General features: G+C 45.3%; 2 protein-coding genes across 7 annotated transcripts in view; one reads left to right on the forward strand and one right to left on the reverse strand.

Annotated features, from left to right (window-relative positions):
- LOC113580457 (uncharacterized) overlaps positions 1-8986 on the forward strand; it is a 15143-nt gene extending 6157 nt beyond the window's left edge. For 3 of the 4 annotated variants that reach the window (XM_027015008.3, XM_081703438.1, XM_027015011.3), the window contains exons 4-7: positions 2104-2342; positions 3880-3938; positions 4682-4789; positions 7566-8986. In XM_027015008.3, the coding sequence (XP_026870809.2) occupies positions 2104-2342; positions 3880-3938; positions 4682-4789; positions 7566-7814 (655 nt within the window). In that variant the 3' untranslated portion in view covers positions 7815-8986. The remainder of the gene's footprint in view (positions 1-2103; positions 2343-3879; positions 3939-4681; positions 4790-7565) is intronic. The other variant, XM_027015010.3, reaches the window with a different exon arrangement.
- A 615-nt stretch (positions 8987-9601) lies between these two features.
- The window catches only part of prickle2a (prickle homolog 2a), a 34145-nt gene continuing 15895 nt past the window's right edge, over positions 9602-27851 (reverse strand). The window contains exons 2-8 of one of the 3 annotated variants that reach the window (XM_081703436.1): positions 21206-21365; positions 16572-16685; positions 14334-14471; positions 13841-14044; positions 13240-13426; positions 11138-12088; positions 9602-10963 (exon numbers count right to left, since the gene is read on the reverse strand). In XM_081703436.1, coding sequence (XP_081559562.1) covers positions 10074-10963; positions 11138-12088; positions 13240-13426; positions 13841-14044; positions 14334-14471; positions 16572-16685; positions 21206-21340 — 2619 coding nt within the window. In that variant the 5' untranslated portion in view covers positions 21341-21365 and the 3' untranslated portion in view covers positions 9602-10073. Of the gene's footprint in view, positions 10967-11137; positions 12089-13239; positions 13427-13840; positions 14045-14333; positions 14472-16571; positions 16686-21205; positions 21366-27851 lie in introns of all 3 variants that reach the window. The other 2 variants (XM_035536350.2, XM_081703437.1) reach the window with 2 other exon arrangements.

Genomic DNA, 27851 nt, shown 5'->3' on the forward strand with positions numbered 1-27851 from the left:
GGGAACGCTCACGGCTACTGGCTAGTGGTCATCAAGGACTTATGTGGGAACTGCTGGGACAGAGGACAAGAAAGGAAGTCGTTTATTTTAGATCTGCAAGGGAGCCTGGTGTTGCTATTAATTAATGATAAAGGCACAGGGGGCCCAATCTGTGCCAAGACCACATTTCCTGCACAACCAACACCAGCAGCTTGAACTGACAGGTTTGGGTCATTCATTCATGCTATTTATGGAAAAGTCTGACCCCACCATCTGCGTACCGCCGTATAAATTGACATTCAACGGACCAGGTAATATTTTTCCAGTCGACAACTGTCCAGTTTCTGTTAGCCTGTGCCCACGTCAGCTGTAGGTTCTGGTAATTGGCTGAAGGAAGCGGAACCTGATTGGATCCTCTGTGCTTTTAGCCCATGCCCCTCTTGAAGATCCATGCAGTGTATGTTCTGAGGTGCTTCCCACACACAATGTTTGGAAAGAGTGGTTGTTTCAGTTACTATAGCTCCAAACCCTTCCGGCCATTCTTGTCTGACCTCTCATCAAATCATTCCCGCCTAAGAAATCAGCATCGGGAAATCATTTTGTGGAAGACTCAAAGTGGCCCACCTGGCACAAACTAATGAAGCTGTGGGCCCATGTCTGCATGATTTAATACACTGCTTTGCTGGCACCTGATTGGTTGATTGGATAATTACAGGCGTGTTCCTAATAATATGGCTGGTGAGAATAGGTTTAACACAAAATTTTCCAAACCTTTCAACACTAATACAATATCAAATCAAATCACAAATTTGCCCAAGCTTTATCTTTTGCACTCAACTACAACTTTTTCATCTGTTTTTCCAGTCTGCTGTGCCCCTTCAACAAGAGACACTGATACAAGTGTCACTTACTTAATGTTCCCCAACAAAGAGTATGTCATGTCTCATATGCATCTACGATGGCTAAAGTATATATTAAGATTAGATTAGATTAGATTAGGTATTTTTTGTTTACATTTTCCAAAACCTGGGCAAATGGTATACGCATGGTTGGACAGCAGCATATATACACACATATATACATACACTGCTTGTATAAGCATTCGTCCCCCTCAAATTTGCCTTTATAGTATAGCCTGTATAGTAGGATGGCTGGAAAGAATCCATCACTGAAGAAAATCCACATCAGAGAACCTTTTCCAGAAAGCAAACGTTTGAGAAGTCAAAACGGGAAGGTTCAAAAAGCTAGCTGTGGAGGAAACCTAACACTGGCCATTCTTCAACCCACACAAGCCCCACCCCACACTGTCCCGACAGTGACATACGGGCATGGCATTGTCATGCGGGGTTGCTTTTCCTCGGCGGGGACTGGACATCCGGTAAAAATCGAGGAACGTAGGGCAAGACAACATGCTTTTGGTTCCTAAAGATCTAAGCCCGGGTGAATCCTTGCCTTTCGGCAGGACAGTGACCCCGAGCACAGGGACGGACCAGCACGGGAACTGTCGAAGAACCGAAAGGTCAGTGTCCCGCAAAGACTGAGAGAAAAGTCCAGATCTCGGTCCAGCAGGGAGTTTTGTGGCAGCGTAGGGAAACGGCATTTATGGAAGCGTGAACCAATCAGCCTGAACAACCTGGAGCAAGTGTGTCAAGACGAATGAGCAAACTTCACACCACGCAGTGCGCAAAGCTGGTAGAGATTTACTTTTGTAGAAGATTCTAGCGAATAAGTATACTGTGGTAAAAAAAAAGAAAATGTAGTCCACAAGGTTTCCAGAGAAGCAGCACATTTCATAAAGAAGTACTTCTGGATTTTTACTGCTATTTTTAGTCGCTCTCTCAATAAATATATATCATTTTATTTATTTATTTATTTTTGGAGAAGATTATTCCAGGGAGCTAGCAGTAACATTTTACCATATTAAAAAAAGTAAAGGTTGTAAAAATTGCATTATGTAACGTCCTGTGTCGCTTGTGTACCTCATGGCAGCTTTTAGTACATATATATGTCGTTATAGTCATGCTATTAGTTAGAAGTAAGTAATTAATCAATTAGATAATTAAGTAATTTATGCTAACGCAGACAGCCTGGTGTAAATAAAGCTCCTTTCATCTCCAACTACAGGTTCTACTACAGGAGCAGGGACGACAGCTTTGCCCGGCGTGCTGGTTTCGGCCTGAGGCTCCACAGGTCCCCACGTGCCCCGGTCCTGTGGTCAGCGGTAAGGTCTCGCAGCCCGAGCGTGAGGCTGAAGCATCCTGCTGCCCAGCACGCTGCAGTGCCGTCTAGGCAGGCCTCGGAGAACAAGCTGGAGAAGAGCACACCCACCGTAGTCTCGCAAAAGAAGAAATCCGCCAGCCCAGGTATGTGGCGGTATGTGTGGTATCGATAACAATGCTCCAATCATATCTGATGACTTGTAAAAAAAAGGTATATTATTTGGATACATTTCTGTATGGCGTAGATGTGTAGTTTCTTGAGTATGTGGGTGTGTTCATATGCAATTCAGTTTGTGTGTGTGTGTGTGTGTGGGATTGCCTCTGTTATGGTGTTTGCAAAGTGCAAACTTCCTTGTGCTAACTCATTATGGACACTAGGTGGCAGTGGCAAGACGAGATGGTTAACATAACCAATCATGCCTGCCTCTGCCTCTAGTGTTTTTCCTATATATTCATCATTATGCACTCTATACGACCACAGCTGTGCTGCTGGTGAAGTAAACAACTCGATGAACTGAATTCGTAGGAGAATATCATGACCCGTTGAACAACTCTACAGCAAAAAATGTTGCAGTACTTTAAGATCCCTGTTCTACGGTGTATCACACCATCCTGTGACAGAACACGGCACACCTATAAAAAGACTCTTGTCAATGACTGCATGTTTGCTTGCAGGGGGCCCTGCAAATTATGAATGCATGTTTGTCTTGTGCTTGGGCATTACAGGTTGCTTATTATAGTCAGCTGTACACAGAACTGCATCTCCCAGCAGGCTATGGCCTTGGATGCCTTGAGAGGCAGGTCTACTAGCTAGGGAAGTCAACTTGACGTGACGTGACCCACGCCCTCGCTTGTGGGCGGGTGGGTAGGGTCGGGTCTTCGTATGTAAATGAGGTTTGCTGCGCTTTCCGGTCCCAGCGTGCGGTCCCCGGTCCGTGGCGGTCGCTCCTGGGGAGCGGGGCGGGTGGCGACCGGGCGGGCGGGTGAGACGTGCCTCTCCTGCGTGGGCTCCTCTCCCTCGCGCTCTTTCTCCCGTCCTCCCCGCCGCCCGTGGTACCTGTGAGACATGCGGAGATGAGGGTGAGTCATTGCTTTTGTGCCGTGCGCCTGTGTGCGCTCTACAGAGCGAGAGAACCCGAGCGAATGTTTGTGTATGTGAGTGGGAGAGAAACGAAGGTGTTTTTGTGTGTGTGTGAGGAAGTGAGGGAGAGCGAGAGAGAGAGCGAGAGAGAGAGAGAGAGAGAGAGAGAGAGAGAGAGAGAGAGAGAGGCAGAAAGAAGGAGATTTGAAGTGAAGCATCTGGGCACAGAGCCAGTATATAGCGAGCAGCCCGAGCACTGGAATGTTGCGAGGCAGATTCTCCAAATTCACACCCCACAGATCCTCTTAAAGAAACCCAGGTCCTTGGTTACCTCGCTTACCTTCAAACCGCTGAACTGAAGCGTTAACCATGAAGGATATGCTCTAGTACAATGTCAGGTACATTTTCGAGAAACATATTTAAACTGAGACCAAACAGTGATGAATGTTACAAAGATCTAACATGACAGTGATTGACAGTGAATTTTCCAATGATTTTGAGCAACCAAAATTCTCACTGTCTCTCTCTCTCTCTCTCTCTCTCTCTCTCACTCTCTCTCCCTCCCTTCCTCCCTCCCTCCCTCTCCCTCCCTCCTTTCAGAAGATCGCTCTCGGTCATCCTCAATGGGCTCGGTGCAAAGACCATTGCTGTCATTCACAGTAAGAGACCCCTTCCCCTCTGCTCCTCACTTTGAAGTGGTGCTCACCTGATTCCGAGTTGATCCCCCTCCCCCATAACTGGAGCCTCTGGACCCCCCGGGGCTGCCGTTCACCCTAATAAGCTCTCGAGCTGCCACCGCCGCCGTATGTGCCTGTTTGTGTCGGGAAACGACTTGGCGATCGAGTGTGAGATTTAACGGCCACACGAGATCAACAGGGATCGCCGACTGACATGCGTGGCAGGAAGCCTGTTTCTGTGCATCGCATCTGCTTGGAGGTCCTAGCAGGGGCGCGTTCTGAACGGAGGTGTTACGCTGAGACAGCTCCAGGGTCGCAGGTCCGCCGGTGTGACCGAGGCACACCGTGAAAGGGCTGTAGAGGACAATGCGATGAAACGGGAGATGGCATGTGGTGATCCCTCCCAAATTTCATGAGCTCGTTGGGTGCCAGTGCTCATTTGAAGACTTTTCACATTTAGAATCACAGTGCCTTCGATCTCAGGTGTTGATAAATATTCACCAACTTTAAGAAACCTAACAAAGTTTTCTAAAACACAGTATAGTTTACAAATGACTAATTCTCACATCATAATGAGTTATTACCAAATAATAATATACCACTTTATAAGCCACATTCTACCACACCACACTGATTTGAACAGATTTGATTATACTTACCAGCATTTTTCTCTTGCTCTGTCTGTTTCTCTTTCTCCTCTCGTCCTTTATACCCCCCCCCGTAAGGTCAAACAGGAAGAGCACTTCTGCAGTAGCAAGGAAGCTCTGTCCTCTGTTACACGCGCAGCAGCCAGAAACAGAGCCATCCAGAAAAAAAGAGAGGAGATAGAGGAAGTAAGTGTGTGTGTATGTGTGTGTGTGTGTGTGTGTGTAAAGAGAGAGGAGATAGAGGAAGTAAGTGTGTGTGTGTGTGTGTGTGTGTGTGTGTGTGTGTGTGTGTGTGTGTGTGTGTATGTGTGTGTGTGTGTGTGTGTGTGTGTGTGTGTGTGTGTGTGTGTTTTGGTCTATGCTAGGAGGGAGCATGGAGAACAAGCTTGTTTATTGTAAAAATGGAAATGTTGATGTTCACAAAAACCAAACAAACAAAACTTTTATTAGCACGCACCAGTGGCAGTTTTATCAAGCCGAGGCATGTGGAACAGTCGCCATGGTGAGCTCGTGAGAGAATTTTGGCCTGCTGGTCAATCCTGCAGTCTCTTTTTTTTTGTTGCTCTGGTGAACAGCAAGCCGAGCATACACGGGTATGACTCAGACAGCAGAATGAAAATTATGCTACACACACACACACACACACACACACACACACACACACACACACACACACACACACACACACACACACACATTCCCTCTCTTTCTCTGTCTTCCAATCTCTATGGTTACCACAAGGCAGACAGTAGGTGCTGTTTTGAAGTGATCTGGTAGCAGGTAGATGCACCCGTTCTGCACAGATCACCCCCCTCCACACACACACACACACACACACACATACAGTCCTCATATATCAATGGTTACTGCAAGTTAGGTACAGTTGTAGCTTTTTTAAGTGATCTGGACAAAAACACATATGTAAGGATACAGGCGCTGACCACACACACACACACGAACACACACACACATGCACAAACACAATACACACAAAGCAAAAGGGTTACTTTAGTGGTTCCTCAGTGAGCGGCATTGGAACATTTCCATTGATTGACAGAGGATTGCGCCATTCACTGGCATTTTATGTAACCTGCTATGTAATACTTTTATGTAACACTGATCAACCACCATGCCAGGCTAAAACAAATAGATATAAATAGGGCTTCATACCATTCCTGGCTGCATCCCTGAGGGTGGGTGATTGCGTATATGAAAAAGAGCACAGTGTCATCCATTTGTGCTCAGCATCAAAGTTCAGTATACATTCCATATTTTCAGGGTGTATGTTCAGTGTATATTTAGGACTAGTATGTTTGAAGCAGCTTTAGGGAAAGTGGTCATACATGTTTGTACGTGGGCTGGTGTGTGATGTGGAGAATGAAATCACAGGTAATGCGAAAGTGTAGGCCACACAGTAACCTTCATGAATTAGTCATTTGTGTGTGTGTGTGTGTGTGTGTGTGGATTTAGCGGCACACACACGACACACCGAGTGCTCTCTTTGCCTCTGACTTTCTCACACTCCTGCTCCGCTCTCCTTCGTCTCAGGGGTGATGACTCCCTGCATTTTTCACTGGTAACTGAGTGAAGGATGCGTGTGTGTGCGTGTGTGTGTTTGTGCGCGCGCGCACGTATTTGCACACACGCAGTACTTCAGCGAAGGATATATTTATCCTGCCTGCTTAGAGATTAACGGATATGGAGAAATGGTAACTGGTACCTATGGAACAGATGTTTTGCTAAACAAGCAGCCAGGATGCTGTGCAGTTCTTCCAAAGTGAGATCCCAGCCATGAGGGCGTCGCACTGTGCCACTCCGGAGCTCCGCGGGCCTGAACGGTGTGGCGTTTCCGCTCCATCACCCACGAGTCCACTCGTTGAGGCCATGATGGCTAGCTGCTTGGTCGGATCAGGCATGCTAGAACAGGGGAAACGCTAAACTTAGTGCCGACAGCCCTCCGGGTCAGGGCGTCGACATATGCTAAAACACCCCACACGGAATGAACTCCGTCAGCAGTGGATGAATATGTGCGGAGCATGTGTAATCACACCACAGCTACAACTGAGGTGGGTTCCGTGTATAAGTAATGGCTGTTTCCGTTCCTTTTGTATTTATCGTGGTGCGATATTATTTACTTTACGCTATTTCGGTATTTACAGCCAGGCTGACATCCCCGGCGCTCCTCGTGCTTGTCGGAGGTACATGCTTCTTTAAAAGATGTGGCACGCACGTTGTGGTTGTCAATGGTTGAAGCTGGTTGAAGCTTTTCTTTTTATTTTAGGGATAATAATGTTGCAAATGATGAGGGTAAATACTTCATCTACAATACGCTTTATGTGGAAAAGTGGATGCTAATTTGATACACACAGTTAACTTCCTTGGGAAATAATATTGCTATAAAATTCACACGGAAGTTCTTTTATAGCATGATGTAAGCATTCCGCAGTCCAAATTGCATTACATTTATACGCTTGAGATTTTATTAGCAAAATCTCAAATTAACAAAATTTGAGTTCATTTGGTGATATACCGCGGAAAGCATGTATCTATTTCATTCAGAACGTCAGATTTCAAATTATGGGCTTTTTAACGAAAGTTATTACATCCTAACGGGTCAATATCTCTGACACCCACCATCTGATATGAGTATTAGTGTGTCATTGTGAAATTCAACATGGCGCTATGAAATGGCGATGCAACGTGTAGGCTGGCTCTGTGATATTAAAAACTTTACGTTCAAACTCACACAGATAGGCCCGTAAACATATTTTCGTGGTAAAACAAATGTGAATCATTCTACATTTTTGAACATATACACACACAGCTGTCTATTTTTTCTTCTGGGTAGTACCAAAAACCCACCACCGATACGGGTTTCCGTCCTTAACGTGTACGATCACACCGCGCGAACGCGCACCAAGAGCGTGTGCGACGCGCTCACCGTGTCCCCGTACCGGCGCAGGTGTACCGGCGCGACTGCGACACGTTCGGCGTGGTGGTGAAGATGCTCGTGGCGAAGGACCCGTCGCTGGAGACGCCCATCCAGACGTCGCTGCGGGAGAACCTGCGCGACATCGGCCTGCGCTGCGTGGACGCCATGCGGCAGTTCATCCAGGACTACGACTCCAGGGAGCCGGCCACGACGGCCCTCAGGCCAGGAGACGGCGGACGTCTCTCAGAGAAGCGACGCTCGCCTCTGTCGTTGAGGTAACGTTGCGGTAAAAGCACTGGTTCCTTCGTGGAGGGAGAAGATCCGTGTCGTTGGAGGCTGACCTTATAACACGGCGTTGGAAAGGTGGGGACGTGGCATTAGACCACAGTGACATTTTAACGACGCTGGCCTGGTTTATCGTTAAAATCTCTCGGATTTACGGAGCAGCCGGTTTTAAATAGGGCGATAACCGCATCAGTATATGTGTTTAACGGATTTACTTTCTTCAGTTTTCATCAAACAACAAAAACAAGCAACAAATAACTAAATACATAAATAAACAAATAGATAGATACATGGGTGCAAGACTAAGAATACTCCTATTCAACCTTAAAAAATAACTTAAGACTCACCGAATTGTGTGTTAAAACAAAGCAATGAATTATGTCACGTTCGCATGTGTTTATGACTACGTTTCAATACATAGGGTTGTCTAACCTTTTTTCCTTTCTAGTGAAGAAAGCTTCAGTCCTTCAAAGAAATGTTCCTAATTATTAAGTCCAGTGGTGGTAAGTGGTTCGTTTGTGAGGCGCTGTTTTATCAAACTGTGCTCTGTAGAAAGTCTCCTTGTGAGTGTGAGATACTATTTTCTTCTGCAGATCTTTACAGAATAAATGTGAAGCTTGAATATCGTCGGATTCTATCGCCTCAGAGCCTGCGCAAACGCAGACAAAATATTAGATTATAAAAATTACATTGTAATTGCTGGATGTCTGGTGAACTGACTCCACAGTGATCACTTGATAGGTTTATAGTTGAAGGTATGTCAAAAATGTTAAATGAAGGGCGGAGCAATTTGTCATTTTCCATTAGAAAGCGAAATGTGAATTTTTCAGTTCTAGCACTACTTTCAAGCTGTATATTCACACAAATAAAAAGTAGAAACTGTTTGAATAAATGACATGTAACCAATGTTATAATGCTGTATTATAATATTGTACTATGTTATCATTCAACTGACTACAAACATGTTGTTTTTTGTTTGTTTTATACTGAAACATATTTAATTGATTTACTTGGCAAAACGTTTTATAGTATATATTTGCAAGCTATAGAAATTAAACAACGCTACTTTCTCATGATCAACTAAATATCTATGAAGCTCCTTGAAATTCCCAAAGTTCATTATCCATACATCAGTATAAAAATAAATGAAACCCTGTGCTTATTAATCGTTGAAATATTATTTAATTCAGATACAAGACATGAACGGGGGATACATGCAGTCATCTTGGGTTTCTACATTCTACAATATGATACAAATAATGCATCTGAAGATACAAAATATAGAAATATTTAGGACTATATTTACATAACATTTACAATACTATAGCCATAACTTATATTACTTTTTAAAATCACTGTACATACATTTAATTTAAAGATAGCATTATTAAAATGAGGACTTTGGAAAAGAAAGTATATTGCATTTAAAACAGGACTATATCAAACATTGCTATGCTCAAAAGCAAGTAAGTGATCGTAAAGTGTCATCAATAAGACAGGGTGCAAGCAATTAGAACAATGGGAACAGTAAGTAGTATCAGTATTATTTATAGTGTCAAACCCAGACAAACGGGGTCCCACGTGTGTGCTAGGAGTTTAGCAGAAAGACAGATTTAAAGAGAAAAAGAAGGGGAATGTTCCTGCCAGGGTGTCGAAGCTGGGGTAGAGAAGATCTGCACTTAAAGCCATGTCCCTGCAGTCTTCTTCATTAGCCTTCATAGTCAACACTGACAAGTCAAGCCATGTGGCAGAACTAGCAACCTCTCACTCTTCACAGAAACGGTAACACAAATGACTTTCAGTTAAGACATTTCTGAATAAACAAGATTAGAATACAACTGTAATGAAAGTCAGTTATTATGGGAACCTACTGACATCAGTCCTTGTCTCGAAGTGGTTCGGTGCACATTTTCCGTTTCCAGCCAAACCAAAGGTACGTTGCACATTCTTATTGCACGTTTCCACAGGTGAACTAAAGTTTTTCGAATATACAATATTTAATGTAATATTCAAATAGGTAATTGCTCATACATAAATCTTTGTGCCACCTTCTGTCACAGTAAACAGAGGAGAGAAGGTCCAGAAGACATGATCGAGTTTTCTTGGTTATGATTTGATCATGCCTAAATAAGATTACGATCCATTCAGTAAGTTAGTTGAAGAAGAACTCGCACGCAGACACACAGACTTACAGACTCAGTCCCACAGGAACCCCCACTACACACACACCCACACACACACGCACAATCTCTCTTATGAGATGATGCAGTTCTTACTCTTCCGGCGCTTGCGTGTGTGTAGCTGGGAGTGACCGCTCATCAGAGTGGGGCTGTACCGCTGTCGCAGCTCCTCGTTGTCCAGGTAACGGACTTGCACGGGCCGAGGGATGGGCTCTCCCATGAAGTAGCCCTCGTCGTCGGACGCCTCCGAAGAAGACGAGCAGGTGGAGCAAAAGTGGTCTTCGTCCTCGGCCAGCTCCCCGTACCTGCCCAGGTATTGGCCAAGCCTTGGGCCCCCAGGGTCCTGCAGGGTCAGGTCGGAGGTGGTCCGAGGGCAAGGCCTGAAAAACTGCTGCCTGTACGCGTAGTTTGCCCCAAAGGTGTCCCGCCCCATCCTGGACGAGGGCAGTCGCTGGAAGTCGTCGCGGAACCTCTGGATGGGATCACTGGGGTAGCCCTGGTTCTCGGCAGCGAGGTGGAGGGCATTGTCGGAGCGCGAGCGGCGCGAGCGGTGGTGACCCCTGTGACCCTTGTGGCTTTTGCGGTGGTGGTGTTGCCTGGCTCGCGGCTGCTGGCGTGGGGAATCCTGCGTGTTGGCGCGGCGCGGGCGTGGGGTCACCACGTGGACATTGCCCATGCTTCCTGCCAGGCCCATGTGCCCTTTCACTTGCTCCTCGAAGCTCATGCCTCGTGGAGAGTCCCAGTAGAGGGGAGGAGGGTACCTCAGCCGGACGGGCATGCCCAGATCGGCGAGGGGTCTCGGGGCCGACGTCAGGGATTCGGTGCTGCGGAACTGCACGGAGGAGTTCAGGGTGCCCATGGCGCTTTTCTCAGACACGTTCACGCCGGAGTCCTTGCTCAGGTCGGGCATCGAGAAGCGGGAGAGGTGCTCCTGGCGCCTGGTTGTCCCATCCAAAGAGTTTCCTGCTTTAGGAAGAAGGAGTTCAAACAAAAGCAGGGGTTGTTAACCTCAGCAGAAGCACAGACTAACTTTCTAACAGAAAAGCAACGATAGCACAACTGTTTTTTTTTGTGTTTGAAGTGACTGCTCTTTCCTAAATGACTCTGTTTGACTCGGAGTGTGTGAAGCATGGATACCTGTGGCGTAGGAAAGGGCCAGTGAGTCCACTGACCCTCGCGGGGTCTGCTCCAGGGGTGTTAGTTCGCCGAAGCTGGGGCCCACGTGGTGCCTACTCCTCAGGAGCGGTGGGCGCATGTCTCTGGGGAAGCCCTGCACGCTGACGCTGCGCTTGTCCAAGAAGCTGGCGCCGCGGCTTGAGGCCTCGCTGAAGCTCATCTGCGTCTTGAGCTTGGGTGGATGGAACTCGGGGTCCTTCCCGTGGTGCATCCAGTTCTCGTTGAACGAGTGGCCTCTTAGGGCCGCCATGACGGGGGGCTTCTTGGGGTTACTGCCCGCTGCCTCTTTGTGCCAGGTCTCCGGAGGGCTCACCACCTTGGCCGGCTGGTTGGGAGAGGTGGGATAAGGGCTCCGGATGCTGCACTGGCTCCTGAGCTGATGGGGATTGGGGGAAGGCGACGGATCTCTCTGGTTTGACTCGTAGGAGTATGGCTCATCCCGGCTCATCCAGACGGACTGCTTGCGGTTCAGGCTGGGAGAACGGCTCGGGGTTCGGCTCGGGGTCCGCGTGGGTGTGCGGTTGGGGGTGCGGCTGGGTGCTGGGCTGGACACGCTCAGCAGGTCCATGGGGACGGCCAGGGAGTCCCCGTCCACCGAGTGCCGCTCGCCCGTGGCAGATGCCGAGCCCGACGACTGCTGCCGGACCCCTTCTGCCTTGCTCTTGGTGCCCTGTTTGCCAATGCGAGCGCTGCGACGTGACTGGCGCGAGCGGGCACTCTGGAAGGCAGAGTCGGAAGAGTCGGAGAGGTCAGGCTCCTCCCCCTGGCTGCAGAGGCGGGAACAGTAGATGAGGCCTTGCTTCGGCAGGAAGGGACGACCCAGCAGAGACTGGCGGCAGCGGGCGCAGCAGAAACATTCTTCGGTGGCGTGCCAGTGTTGACCCTCATATGCCATTTGGCCTTGGTCTATTCCTAAGAGTACAGACTTAAGTAAATTCCACACAGCTACAGCTAGACCCCTGTGTCTTAAAGGGTTAGAAAGTCACATCTGGCACGTCGAATCTGGAAGAGCAACATTGTCCACTGTATTTCATTACTGAACACTGTAGTTCTGTCTTCATTTTTTACATCATTAACTAACTCATTAAATAATCATATTTGTCTGTAATTTTTTTAATGCAGAGATTAGTCCTAATGATTCTTTTTCTTTCTTATTATTATTTGCAATTTCTGTTGCAAGAAATACTGCTAGTGACTCACTCATCTCTATCATCTTAAACTTGGTGAAACAGAAGTTCTGAAGAAAAACCTTAAAATGACAAATCCAGAAAGGCTTGTATTCGCTTAATATATCCCAGTGTATTACACATTACCCAGCCTGCCTGCAGCCTCACCGACAGCATGTTATGGTAGTGCCTGCCTAGAAACACCATGCAAAAACAAACTTATTTGTCAGACCACAGCTGAAATCCAGCTTCTTATGCAGAGATAATGAGGCTCTCAAATGTTCAATAAATGATCCGGTCTGAGAACTGGTTGGAGGTACATAAATGTCACCAGTCCCAAACTGCCAACTCTTTTTGACTATCAGAGATAGCGGAATGAAAACAACAGAAAAGCTAAAAAAAATTTAATTAGGAAAAAAAACCACTCTGGGCTATCCCATTTATGGTTTTTAGTGCTGATGATAAATAATAACACTGATTAACAAAGATTTTGGCCCATAAGAAACCCAGTTTCTTATGTATTTTGGCACACTAACTTGAAATCACCCATAGTTTTTTGTTCTGCTATACTCACATATTATGTAGGGAAAAGCATTACAAAGCAAAGTGGATCCCCTCTATGTTGGCAGCCTATGACCTAACACTGAAGAGAGATGCACCTGAGGCCAAATATACTGTAGATGAAAGTCCTACACCTCTACATTTCAGAAGTAAATACTACAAGGTGCGGCATTTAATTTGTAGGACAAAAAAACATTCGAATGTTGTCCTGTGTAATTACATCCCAAATTAGGTTACATCACAAATACAGAAAATTACATTTTTTTTACATATTTTTTTATAAGCATAATTGGGAACAGCCAGCCATCATTTCAGCAGGCTTGAGGAAACTCCTACCTATGTGCTTGCCGCACGCATCACAGAACTCGGCGTAGAGCGACTCGAAGCAGTTGCAGCAGTGTGGCTGCCCCTCCCGCATGATGTAGCGCTGGCCACCGAGAGGCGCCGCGCACTCGTAGCAGCAGAAGTGGCGCATGTGCCAGTGTCGGCCCTCCGCCTCTGTGCACTCGTCCGCAAAGATGATCTGCGTGGCGGCGGAGAAATTCGGTCAGGTGGGGGGAGGTGTCGAGGAGGACAAGCACAATAAAAGATCAGCGATAAGCGGGGGGGTTGGGGGAGACGTGGCTCCTCCCGGCTGGGCCGCAGTAAAAGGGAGACAACGTGAGGAGCATCGGCCTGCGTTTTTGGATGAAACGCTCAGAACAAGGTCTGGAGCGTTAGATTTGGTTTATCGGGACTTGGATGCTACCAGGGTTTTACGATTTAAGGCTTGGTCTTTAAGATGACATGAGGTTAATCTTAAAACTAAAACTGTAGGTTCACAGAGGAAAAACCTTGGGGTTTAGGATGTAAGGAGTACAGGATGCTTTGAGTTGATGGTTCAAGCTTTGGGTTCGAAGGGGCTTGATGGGCTTTGGGGGGCGGGGGGTGGGCTCACCTCGTCGCAGGCCGAGCAGCGCGGCTTGAGGCGCTCGGCGTGGTGGCGGCCGCAGTAGATCTTGCCATCCTGGTGGAAGTATATGAGGTCCACCAGCAGCTCGGCGCACACGCAGCACACGAAGCAGTGCGGGTGCCAGCACAGGTTGTGCGCCACGCGCGAGGCGAACACGGCGATGTCACCGCCGTTGATCTGACCTCCGCACTGCGTGCAGAGACAGACAAACGGCTCGATGTACCAGACTGCATAAAGCAGGTGCGTTTCGTCTGCACCCGTTTTTTTTTTTTTTTTTTTTCCTATTGTTCAGACGTTCTAACAAACAAGAGGATCGAAAAGCAGCGAGGAACGGGCAGCGTGAATCCAATATGGCCGCGTCTCTGCGTCCCACCCGAACGCATCCTTCCTTGCTAGCGCCGGTTTTACGCGGTGCCGGACTCGGTCGAGAGAGCAGGGTAAAAACAGGGCAGGCTACTCCCATCCTGCATTGCCATACCTGTTCGCAAACGGCTCCAGTTATGGTGAGGGGCAGAGGTCGGACAGTGCCTCGGCCCAGGTTGTCCCTCTTTCTCTGGTTGCTGAAGATCTTTAGCTCCCTTTTCTCTTCTTCATCCAGAGAGTTGCAGTATCGCGCCTGAAAACATCCACATCTATGTTATCATCGTCAGCGCCATCATCATCATCATCATCCTCATTTTTGCCCCTGATTTCACCAGCAGTGTTTGTTATCTGGGTCGCTGCTGAGGTAACGGTGACAATATGACAAGCGTGAATTTACATGAGCTCCATTCTTTTACGGTATTTTTTTATGGCATCGTAGCTAGTGAATCTTTAGATGTTATCCTAAACTGTACCGTGCACACTGATCTCTGTAGGATCCACACTTTTAGGAATGAAGAAGTACATTTCAATAAAAATCTTGTGAACTCTGCTCAGTTGTATTTTTGTATGGATGCGAGTTCACCCCCCCCCCCACCATATTTTTGCTGTGCAATAGTTTAAACAATATAAGGAAAATGTAAAGAACATCAAGAATGTGAACCCTTTTATTGACTAACTAGTAACTCTTTTTTGTTGGAAATAACCTCAATCTCTTTCTAGAGATGACTGTGAGCCCTGCACTGCAGTTAGGAGTGATTTTGCCCTGTACTTCCAAACAAAACCCGTTCGGTTTATATATATATATTTGAGGATTTTGTGCTTGACCTGCTTCAGATCAGAGCACGGCTTTCAGCAGGATTGAGGTCAGGACCCTGCCATGGCCGCTCTCTAAAGACAGAAGTTCTCCTGTTGAAGCCACTCTATTGTTGTTACTCCCAGGTTTTGAAATGTTGGGACACCGCAAACCTCATCCTGTTGAATTGCCAGACAAATCTTGGAATTCATTCTTTTTCCAGAATGTCCAGGCTCTTCATGCGATGTTTTGCTTGCTCCAAGTGTAACGCTGTACATTTACCACAAACCTTTTATGTTACCTGTCCACAGATCATTGTACGTCTAGTGCTTAAGAACATCTAGGTGGGATTTTTGTTGTTGTTGTTGTTGTTGTTTTGGAAATCTTGGGATAGAGAGCAAAGATTTTCCTTGTTGTAAACTTACTTGAGCTCCATTCTTTTACACTATTTTTTATGGTATCATAGCAAGTGAATCTTTAGATGTCATCCTAAACTTTTTTTTTTGCCAGACTGTACCTTGCGCACTGATCCACACTTTTAGGAAGAGAAGCTGAATTTCTTCTCTTCGGTAACTGCCTGACTGGACCGAAGCCAAAGGCCCGAGTCTTTAGAAATCCTTTTGTATCCAATTCCGGTCTTTTGAACTGTCATCGCGTTCCTTCTGAGGTTGAAATCTCTTTTGATCAGGCAATATTGTACTGGAGCAGTAGGTGACCAAAGCCATCTTATACATGAGAAGGCAGGTCAGATCCATACCTGAATTGACAGCAACACCCCCAATTACCGTCTTTTCAACAGTTCACTATCCTGGAGGTTCACGTGTTTTATTTCCTCAGTGATCTTGACGGTTTGACAGTGTTACTGCATTGCAAAATGTTGAGTGTGTTTGTTAAATAAGACTGTGTAATTACGACCTGCATGTTTAGGAGCCATTCATGCAGATGAAAAACAACAACCCCACCACCCATCCAGACAGCTCCAAAGGGTTCATGAAGGTATATACAAAAGCTGTTTATTGATTAACCCTTTCACGGCAGTGTCTTCATCATCAACCACCTTTTCATCATGTCTTCATAGCTGCATGTTTAAACATGCAAAGGGAGCGCACTGCCCCCTAGAGGCCAGGTAACCCGTTAGCAGGCTTTAAAGTACCCGCCTTTCAATTTAAAACTGCAAATAGGCAAACTCACACCAGCATTACTCCAATACAGGCAGACCTTGAACCCCGAATCCTTGCGAGACCTGCTATATATACACACGCCGAGATTCAAAATAGAAGCGGTTATTTTACGAAAACGCCAACAAAATCCCAACAAAAACACGTTGATTTTTGTACTCAGAGACCTGGGCTAAGCCCAAGCCATTCACACGTTAACACTCTGCAGAGATGTTCTATATGTTTTTCATTATCTGTCGAGAGTTGTGCAAACCAGCGGGGATGGAAAGCCATTAAAGGCGTGTCAGGAGGATCGGGAACCTTTACCATATACATATTTGTCTTTGCCAACGACTGGATTTAAAAGCAGGTACCTGTACGGTGTAGGACTCTGGTCACTGACCTCATTGTCATGAGGAGGCAGCTGGTGTAGGAGCTGTTTAAGGCGATGCTTCTCGCCAATGCTGTTCACATATGGGACTTTGTCTTCTGGCAGGAAACTATAATATTGGTGAACCTGTACACACACACAAACACACACACACACACACACACACACACACACACACACACACCCAGGGGAGTCACATGGATATCAGAACTCCAAGAGTCTACATTCGTTTAGGTTTTCATGTGTGTTAAAATCCTGAGGTAGACACACACATCCCAGCCCGTATGTCTCACGTCTGTCTCAACCTGTGTCCTGCCACAATAAATCGACCGTGACGACCGTGCCGAGACAAAGCAGCGTGTGCACCAAGCAGACCATAAATCCGCTCCATGCATCCAGAATGGGGGCGGAACCACCGGCCGCCCTCCACACCAAAAACGCTCTGCATGTCGGCAAGTCACAATTTATGCGAACGAGACCGGAAAGAGGCGAACCGAAGCCCGAGGACGGCATTTGTGATGAATTCATCATGCTCTTCACACTCCACCCCCCCCCCCCCCCACACACACCCTGCTGTCTTTCTTGTAGCCATCCTTACTCAGAAGGCTTCAGCGTCATTATGCCAGAGACGTGCAATCAAGTTGTCAGCGCAATCAAGCCATTACACCCTCAGAGACTGAGCGGGTCCACAGTTATGGAATAAAGTACAGTGATTTGTGGCTTGTTTTGCTTTGAGGGGTGATGGGGGCTTACACGGGGTCGAGAAGCAAATCGCTGAGCCGGCAAACCTAACCGGAGCTTTCAGGGGAGAAAGTGGCTAAAAATATTTGCCATGCCTAATCAAAATCTGAGCCCACTCACTCTCCCAGAAACTCCCACAGACCCCATACCGGGTGCAAGCGTCTGCATCAGAATTAGACAGCTTTCGTAAAGAGACACTTTAGCAGCAAATACTAACGGTGCCCATAAGTGGAGATAATTTAGCATGATGAAATTGCTAACTGGTCCCTGGTGGGTTTTATTTATAGTCAGCCTTGCCGTTTTGGGGTGATGTTTTCCTTTAACGTTAAGTATGCTGGAGACGCACGGCCTCAGCCTGGACGTCGAAAGGGCAGCTGCTCTGACCGCACACGCTGCCACAGAAGCCAAGAAGATCCCACAGGACACTTGGGAGGCTAGATATTAAAAAATGATAGTGCAAGCTGGAAGCACACAGAGTGTGCACGTGACTGAGCACTTGTGCTGTGAAAAGGCCAGAGCGATTTCTATAGTCATCAGAGAGAGAAGGCGAGAAAATCACTGTTATCCGTGCAAGAACTGATTGTACATTAACGCTGCAGCGCATGAATGAATGAATGAGGCAAGACATAAATGCTACACGTCCATACACACACACACACACACACACACACACACACACAAACACACACACAGTTTCCTAAGCTGGTATATGTCTCATTTACTGAAAATACACATTAGCAAAAAACAAAACATACCAAACAAACAAACAAACACACACACACAAAACAATAAAATATATGTAGCCACTTCATAATCACAAACAATAGATGGGGCGTTTAGAGCAGTTAGGAGGCCCAGTGACTGCTAGACAGTCACACTTGCCTATTCACTTCTCATCACTCGCTTATCCCGAACTCATACTGCCGAATCGCATCTGAGACACGTTTCCTCTTGAACGCACAAAGATGTAGAGTGTCTTTCCTTAGTCAGCGGCGAGATGATGATGCTTGAAACTCATTTCCTGCTTATGTGAGGATGTGTCTGTGTGTGTAGGTTTGCAAACACTGTATCATAGCCAAGTCTTTAGCTTTGTTTCTAAGGAAGCTTGCAAGTGTACTCTTTACTGGTGGGTTGTGGGCTGAGGAATAGCTGTATCCAGGCAACCAGGCATGGTTTATTCACTGGGTGGGTGAGATGATTGGTTTGGACTGGCTGAAGAATTAGCTGATGACTATGTGACTCCGGTGATTAGTGATCTCACTTCGGATGGCAGTCTTTAATCGGGCAGAAGGGGCGTTAAAGAGTGACAGTGAGACAGGCACAAAGGGGTTAAAATTTTTAATTGTTTGAGCGAGAGATGGAGTCTTGCTTATCTTTGTTGTTTTTCATGTGAAAAAACATTTGTGTTATATTCTATATAGGATCTATTACTTACATGGGATTAGAGGTGTTAAGTATAGGGCTCCATACTGGGTCCAAAACACTCACCTTGGATATTAATGATATTAATGATATTAATATAATATTATTAATACCTCAACAGCTGCATTTTTCTGCTGAAGAAAATCTTTACTTGTTTTGGCTCTATGAAAAAGTCCATATGGGAGCAGCACTATGTGAAACCTTTATTGTACCCAAAATTGATCCTTAATGGAGGAAAACAGAATAGTGTTTTCTATGGCCTGTAACATTGTCCAAGGCTTTTATATTTGCATCTGGAATAAATTAATTGAAAGCCCATTAGCCTACAACCCACCATTAAGGCTCAGACCCACAAACCTCCCTAGCCAAACACACACAAACACACACACACACACACACACACACACACACACACAGGAAGTGGACTGTTGTTTATCTTCCAGTTTACATATTCTCAGAAAAAGTGTCTACCATGTTCTGACCAAAGTGCCCATCATATTATGCTGTTAGTGGTTTAACTCCCACTGGTCCATCTGGCTGTCTGTTGATGCACAGTGACTACAGCATCAGTCTGGTTCTTTATTTGCAGATGTCATCAATATCACTCTTCGTCACTCATGTCAGTGATATTTTAAGTTATAATACTCACTGACCATACACCGATCATGCTTATCTTGAGAAGTCTTGCTCATGAAATTAAAGTTTGAGTTCTGAATAATTAATATGTTTCTGAGAGCAATATAATCATAATATGCACAGCCTCTCAAAATTTGTCAATTGCCAGTTATTGATCCTCTGTTTAAAACAGTAATCTGTAACATAATTTAAATAGATTGCTCAATTTGCGCCGATTAAATTACTTTCAAACTCATTTTAACTGCATAATTAAAGTTTGTAATTTTAATTTAAATCTGATAGCCTGAAGAACAAATGGAACTTCTCTGCAGCACTCAGCTGCTGTGAATGTTGCACTTTTCATTGTTCTTTTTGCTTGTTCTTTTTCTCTTCCTGACTTCTGTTTCTGCCTCTCGTGAAACTTCTGAATGGAATCGTACAAGTACATCTTATTTCTAAATATGCAATCCCGTTCCTTGTGTTCAAACCCGAAACGTTTGTACTATACTTAGCTATATTAATTATATGTTTGTCTTAAAAATTCTCTTGCATGATATAAATAAGACTTCTTTCGAAGGAAAAAAAACCCCCTCTCTGTTAGAACGATAGTCGGTCAAAAAAAACGAGCCTGTCCAAAACAAGAAAGACATGTCATGACTTTGCTTTTACAATCTTCGGTTCCGCAGGTGAAATCGCACTTTTGAAAAACCTTTGAAAAACCTGCCCACTTCCTCTCAGCACTGGCTGAATTGAGCCACCCTTTGTGCTTGGCTATGGGAGGAGTGCTGTGCTGAGCTATGGTTCCGTTCGGTGCTAACTCCGTGGCGGTCGGGTGCGTTGGGCACCACCGCCACTGTATGAGGCGGAGCGCGTGTGTGATGATGACCTGCAAGAGCATGTGGCGCAGGGCCGTTCTGTAAGTGTGGACGGAGCCGTACCTCCTGCCTGAACACGGAATCCTCTGTAGCTCATAGTCAACGATTCTCGTCCGTTGAAGCCTTTGCATACGTGACACACACTTGCACGCTCTCTCTCGCGCGCGCGCAGACACACACACACACACACACACACACTCACACACACACACTCACACACACACACACACTCACACACACACTCACACACACTCACACACACTCACACACACTCACACACATACACACTCACACACACATACACACTCACACACACACTCACACACACACACTCACACACACACACACACACACACACACACACTCACACACACACTCACACACACTCACACACACACACACACACTCACACACACACACACACACACACACACACACACACACACACACACACACACACACACACACACACACACTTCCCCCTTTGCTTCATACACTCATGATCGCACATCTTATCTCCCATTTCAAAGACGCAGATACTACAAAGACGTATCTGAATATTTTGTCTTCAGATTTTATGTTCCAAGAACAAGAACATTCTCTTCTTTACCCTGCCTGTGGAGAATTTCTGTAGGTGATTAAAGACAGCCAAAGAGAGATCTATAAATATAAGGACTGTCATTACACAGCAGTGCACATAGCTCAGGCATGGACACTGAAGCAGATTAACTAAACTCACAGATCAGTGACATGACATGACTATAATTAACTGCTTAATAATGAATCAGATTTATTATGCATTGTTATGTTTGAAATTCCACTAATGTTGCCATTTGTGTTGATATGTAGATCAGCTTTAACTATTACAGCCATTTGCATCTCTTAATGCACTAGGTTTCTGAAACTTCTGAAAGCTGAACATGGCTCTATAAATATGGATGAGGCTATTGTGTGTGGATTTCTGGACCCGTGCATGTATATAACGCGCTTCACCTGCTCAGGCTTCAGGCCCGGGGGCACCCAGGCGTACTCCTCCAGAGCGCAGCCAGAATCATCGTCCGACGTGGAGTTCCTCTGGAAGTCGAACATGAGCTTCGAGACCGTCCTCTCCATGTCCAGAGCCATCATCAGTGCCTCATACCACTGTCTTCCGCTGGCAGAGAGAGAATGGAGGGCAAAGGTCAGGTCTTAGCCCTCAGACAGATGTGACCAGTCTGATCATTTAATGCCTATTAAAAATTAACGCAGACATTGGTTAAGTTTAGGGAGAGAGAGAAAGAATACGCTGATTCCTCATTTCCGTAACATCCTTGAGTTCATGATAGATTCACAGTATTTGATAATATGGTTACTGTGCATGATCTGTGTTAGTCTTTTTCTGTCTCTCTCTCTCTCTCTCTCTCTCTCTCACACACACACACACACACACACACACACACACACACACACACACACACACACACACACACGTGTCAAACTAATGCTGCCACAACTGCATTAATCACAAACATTTAAATGTAAAGACACTCCTTGCTTGACTGATCTGTGGTCATCTACACAGATTATGCTGACACATTACTGATTACAATTCACCTCATGGACACAGGAAACTCAAATCCACTCTCTCATACAGAGAAATGTAAGCGGAGATGTGTTGGAATTAAACTGACAGCCAATCAAACATGTTCTGATCTTAGCAATCAGCCAGGATAGGCTGGAGAATATAAATATGCATTTGCATTTAAATTACTGCCTTAGAGCCACAGGAGTGGCACAGAAAGAGGAAAAGATTAAGTGAGAGGGAAAGAATGTGAACTCACAAATAGCCCACGATTACCTGAGGAGCATGTTTATGTACTGCCATGATTCTCTGAAAACAGGAAAATTAAACAGCAATTACTGTGGAGCGCAGAAAATGTAGTGCTAATTAAAACCTAAGCTTAAGAGGGCTAATGAATCAGGTATGCAGCAGTAGCCTCAGAAGAGCAGGCAACTGGGCTTAAGTTGTTATTGTTGCAGAACGCAATGTCTCACTGGAGCTTAAAGACTGACATACATTTATTATTTTCTTGAAATACCGGTAAAACTATATTCGATACTGCGTGATATTTTAAAACAGGACACATTAAGACCACAAGTATTTTATAAACTTCAGTGCTCGCTGTTTTATGGAGGCTACTGCAGTCTGTTCTAATTTAGGACTGGCTAATATAGAGACGCCCGTGGTGATGTCTGAGATCGTTGCTCAGATGAACCAATCAGCTTCCCTTAAGTCTTCAGTGGGGCTACGGCAGGCCAGATGAAGTCTCCCTGGCACGTACCATGTGAAATTAGCTTTGTGCAGAATTTTTCCAAATGTTAAGCTGCTAATGATCCAGAATGACTCATAGCATTTCTACAAAAATATCTTTATTTAAATTTTCATCAGAGCCAATGTTATCATCATCATCATCATCATCATCATCATCGTCGTCATAATAATCACCACCATTACATGCCAACCCACACCGCCATTAGGTACCATACCACAAATATCAAGATGATCAGCAAATGCGCAAGTCAAACATAATAATAATATTTGATCCATTACCCTCCTTCTGTGATCATCCATAACCGAAACAACCAAAACTATCATAAAAAAATAAAATGCAGTGCAACAGGAACAGAATATCGTCCCTTAACTCCAGTATGAATAGTTGCGTGGTCAAACATTTGTGACCACTTCAAAGCAACTTCATATCAATTTTCCCATAAATGTTATTGCACGAAACAGCATACACCTTGTCAGAAGAGCCGATCAGGTCTTCAGAACAAGAAAATGAAAGTGGTCATGAAAGGGCCTGGTGAACGTGGCCTGAGTAGCCACTGTATTAGGTAAGCCTACTGGTCCTAAAATTCCTTCATCACCTGACTGCATCGGTTAACGTTCGGTTGAGTGCCGGACTGAGCAAAGCGAGTGACCTTAGTGATTTCCAGCGTGGAACGATCCTGTTTTGCTTTTCACACCAAGAGCAATATGAAAAGCAAAAACTACTAGGAATCGGTAATGCGCATGAAAACGACTCACGGACCTGCGGAGTCAAAGAAACAAAAACCAGGGAAATCAAGCAAGCAAACAAATAAGACCCCTGGGAATCAGGGAATTGCATCGATGTAATCTAGTGTGCAGAATGCCATCTCAAAACAAGCCGCTTGCTGGCCATCTCCGAATTGGACTGTTGAAGACAGGAAAAACAATGCCCGACTGGATGAATGTAGGGTCCTTGGAAGGATCGAAGGATCAGAATTTGGCACTAGCAACTCTGTGCAGACACCTGGATGGAGTCAAAAGGAGAGGCCGATGGCGGCAGCGTGGTGGCGTGAGGAATGTTTTCCAGGTGCAGATTTCGGCCCTTGGTGCCTGCCGAAGAACGTCTGAACATCGCCGACGACCCAGCTCAGTCCTATGTGGCTCCGGTTTACCCACATTTGACCGACGCTTCTATCATAGTGTCCCGACGGCAGGTCTTTGCTGCTCCACTGATCTGCGCGGCCCCATGGATATCAGTCCTATCAAGCATATTCTGGATAAGTTGGAGAGGGCTATTGGCAGCAAATCTGTGCAGTAAGTGTATCGCACAGTCATTTCTGCTCAGTCCAGCATTCCTACACGAGGTGGGCGCGCAGTCGAGCTCACATCCAGACAATTCAGGGCTGCTCTATGAGCCTAAGGTGGTGCGACTCGCTGTTAGATGTAGATGAAGTGAACGTATTAGCCTGACAACTCTGCGTATGCGGTTAACGCACCTATTAGCTGTGTTTAGCCACAGCTTAGGCTGAAATTCAGGTCCAAGCTGCATCACAGGCTGCCCATAGCCAGGCGTGGACAAGAAGCGGAATCCGAATTGCTGTCACCGATATGTGGTTAAGCAGTCCCGGGGATGTTTGTCTGGTGTGGCAAATGATGTAATCTTGCCCTGTGGGCATTTTGATGCTTGTGAGCCTCCGCCTAAGTCACTACGCTAGCTGGGTTCCCTTCTTGGTGCTGCCAAAGCCGACCAAGGCTGAGAGGCCAGGAGAGCTCAGCTGGACTGAGAGGTCACCATTACGTCACCATTAATCACTGATGGTTTGCCAGTCTGATGCCCCCAGCGTGTACATGTATGGCTCATGCTTGTTTGATTCAGGATACTGGTCTGAGACTGTTAGAGAGAGACACCTAACTAGATATAGCAAACGGAACCTACACATGATAAATGGTGATATGAGCCCATTTTTTTTTTAAAAAGTGCAATATATTTTATATACTGACGTTTTGTTTTAATGCTAAATAAAGCCAAAATGCTAAATGTCCTCTTGGAAAGGGTTATTTCTGTACATAGCACATCATTTAGGTCAGACGCCAGATCCTACTGCTGCTGGAACCTCCCAAGAAGGCTGACTGGTTTGGAAGTGAACACGCAGCCAGACACTCGAGCAAAAATAGCTATAAATGAATAGGGGTTGAGTTCAGTGCATCTACCCCAGCAATATGCACCGTGTTAAATGCTGAATTTTACAAAAATATAGCACTGCATGTACATAATAATCATAAGTCCTTTCATATGCTTTGGAAACAGTCTGGTTTTTGGCTCAGGTTGTTTAAGCTCAGATACAGGATACATAATGAACTCACTGTTCTCTCTCTCTCACATACACACACACACACACGCACACACACACACACACACACACACACACACACACACATGTTCCGTGTGTGGGCGTGTGTGTGTGTGTGTGTGTGCGTGTGTGTGTAGGTGCAGGTGTGTGTACATTTCCTACAGCTACACCTGGACCAAAACACTACAGCTACAGGTGTCGCCAAAGGCTACTTCCTTGTTCCATCACTAATTTAACACAAGAACCATTTGTAACATGTACTAGATTGTTCTAATATTAGCCATGCTTCAAAAAGTAATCATGCCACATGCCACCTTTGAATCATTAAAAATTTTAATTCTTAAAGATCCTCAATAATAATTTATTATCTTAATCTTCTTTGCAACATGGAAGAGAGTTAAAAAAACAAAACATTATGACAGAAAAGCAGAGCAAACTTGCACATCCCTGACCCGGCTAAAGATATTTGACTCTGCAGTTTGCTGTAACCTCGCCTGCCATTTTCGCCCCTTAAAGACGACGCGACACACACGTGCATTTTGTGCTGCGCACTGATCAGTGGTGCTTGTTCTCGACCACTTCAAAGCGTGCTGCGACACAAGGCACGGAACAAAGCCCAGAGGGAAGACTTCACACAGACCTGCTTTGGATCTCATCTTCTCATCAGCATCCCAGAAATAACCGGAGGGCTGAGAGAGAGAGAGAGAGGGAGCAAAAGACAGAGAGAGAGAGGGGGAGAGAGAGAGAGAGAGAGAGAGAGGGAGAGGCAGAAAGAGAGAGGTGCAAAAGCTGCACTGAAAGAAATGATTTTCTCTCTCACGTGTTCTGCCTCATCTTTCTCTCTTTCTACCTCTGCCAGTGGATTTGACTGCTTCTGTGTGGGTGTGTGTGAGAGTGAACAGGGGAGGGGGGGGCACCAAGGAGAGAAAAGAAAGATCTCTTATTTATGTAAAAGGCAATGTGAGAGGAGGCTCTCTCAGCTGAAGCACTGATGCTGACCACAATTCTGCTAACACGTTAACTCTTTAAGGTACGGCCATCCTCTAGCGTAAAGGTTTTATCTCATGTTAAAAAGAATCATCTAAGCTAGATCTTAAAGGCTCAACCAAAAGCAATGTTATTATCAAACAAAATACATGATAAACCAATCAGTTGTCATACTGTAGTAAGGTGGGATACCCTCGGTGTTGATGTCGTCCTTAACGTACAGTTCAGAGAGATCGATTGTCATCACAATTGCTGATGATGATGATGATGAAGAAGAAAGGGACGATGAGGAAAAAAAAACACTCTCCTGAGCCCACACACTCCAGCATCAAGCAGCAGCTGTGAGTGGGCCCCTCCGCGAATGCCAGCGTCTCATAACGCGACTGTAATTACTGGATGTGAGCTGATAATTAACCCTTAGTGATGCCTGCTTGTGACCATGTAAGCTATCGGCACTAGGATGACACCCTCGAGGCTAGTTTAACATTTGTGTAAGAGGCCCTCCTAATTTCTGACTGCGTTTTATGCACACCAATCAGTTTTCATTTTGAGAAAAGGAACAGCCATGGTAATGTGGTGTAATGTGTGAACACAGCAAACAACCAATAATAAACAAGATAACTGTCATTACTGAACTTACTTATAAGGTAGATTCTCTTAAGTGAGATCTTTGACCAATTACAAGCAAATATCTTTTTCACATAGTAAAAGTTGATCAAATTTATTTTCAAAGTACACTTCAGAATTTGGTCTTTACCTCCTGATAGTTGTCAATAAAACAGATTCTCTGAGAAAACAAAACAAAAAAACGTTTCTGTGTTAAGTAAGAATTTTGACATGAGCTGTGTGTAGTAATTGATCAGGAAGATTTCTCTACAAAGAGGTGGTCATAATTGTGTGACCTACAGAATGGTGGAGAGTGGGCGGAGCTTTGGAGAGAACATGGGGTATGTTAAGGGAGAGGGTGGATTATTGGAACTAGGATTACCTAGAACTGGGAACACAGCATAAAAAATGCTTCTGAATGGGAACTCAGGTTCCACCGATAAACCTTTCACAACTCTATAAAAATGATAGAGAATAAGATAAGAAATCAAATTTCTTTATGTTTAATCACGTGCTATAATGCATATATGTTCCATATATTTCATGGAAAGCATATATTGTTTAGCTTTAGCTTTAGCAATTTGTATAGAGAAACAAATGAAAATTCAAATGAAAAACGAATAAAGGAATCAACAGCTCTTTTATTAACCCCCATTTATGTGTACTGTGGAAAATGTTTTACCATTGTGAAATCCAGCAGACAGACCTGCAAGTGTTTTTATCTTCTTTTCAACTTTAATGGCATGCGTTATTCTTTCAAAGTTAATTGCACGTGTTAAAACTTTAAGTTCGACAGCCTTAATTTAAAAACAAACAAACAAACAAAAAACCCCAACAGGACTGGGTCTGCCTGGGTTACACGGGTATCTCCCCTAACGTGGGAGGCTAAGTTATACCTTTCACCTACACCGGCGTGACCTGCTCTGTGTAGCAAAGGGGGTGGGGCCATCAGGACCCGTAGGGCACTGCTAATGCTGCTAGATTATTTACCACAGAGAGGTTTAAACCTCAAACCTCGGGGCTTTGCTGAGTTGTTCCCCCACATCTGATACCACAATAACCGCAAGCCTAGATATCAGTGCTGCTTTGTTGGGGCACTGCCAGGGGGCAAAGATAGACAAGAGGATGTTTTCATGAAAGCAGTCTGTTTTAAAGGGTGTACCACTGTTTTTAACAGTGTACCAGAGATTAGGTTCAGCGGTGGCAGTGTGTGTGAACTAGGAGTCTTAACATAAACTTAACATAAACCCCAAAGAGGTGAAATTAGGAAAATATTCTTCCCAAGTAGTTGCTGATGCAAGCATTGTGAAAAGCGCCAGGAAACGTTCGCCCATATTAATTGCCCGTGATAAATTCGGTGTTTAAACCCCATAATGTGGCTTGAAAAGCTTCGTTTTAAGGGGGA

Source organism: Electrophorus electricus, chromosome 20, assembly GCF_041902795.1.
Source record: "Electrophorus electricus isolate QZ-2024a chromosome 20, ASM4190279v1, whole genome shotgun sequence".
NCBI lineage: Eukaryota > Metazoa > Chordata > Actinopteri > Gymnotiformes > Gymnotidae > Electrophorus > Electrophorus electricus.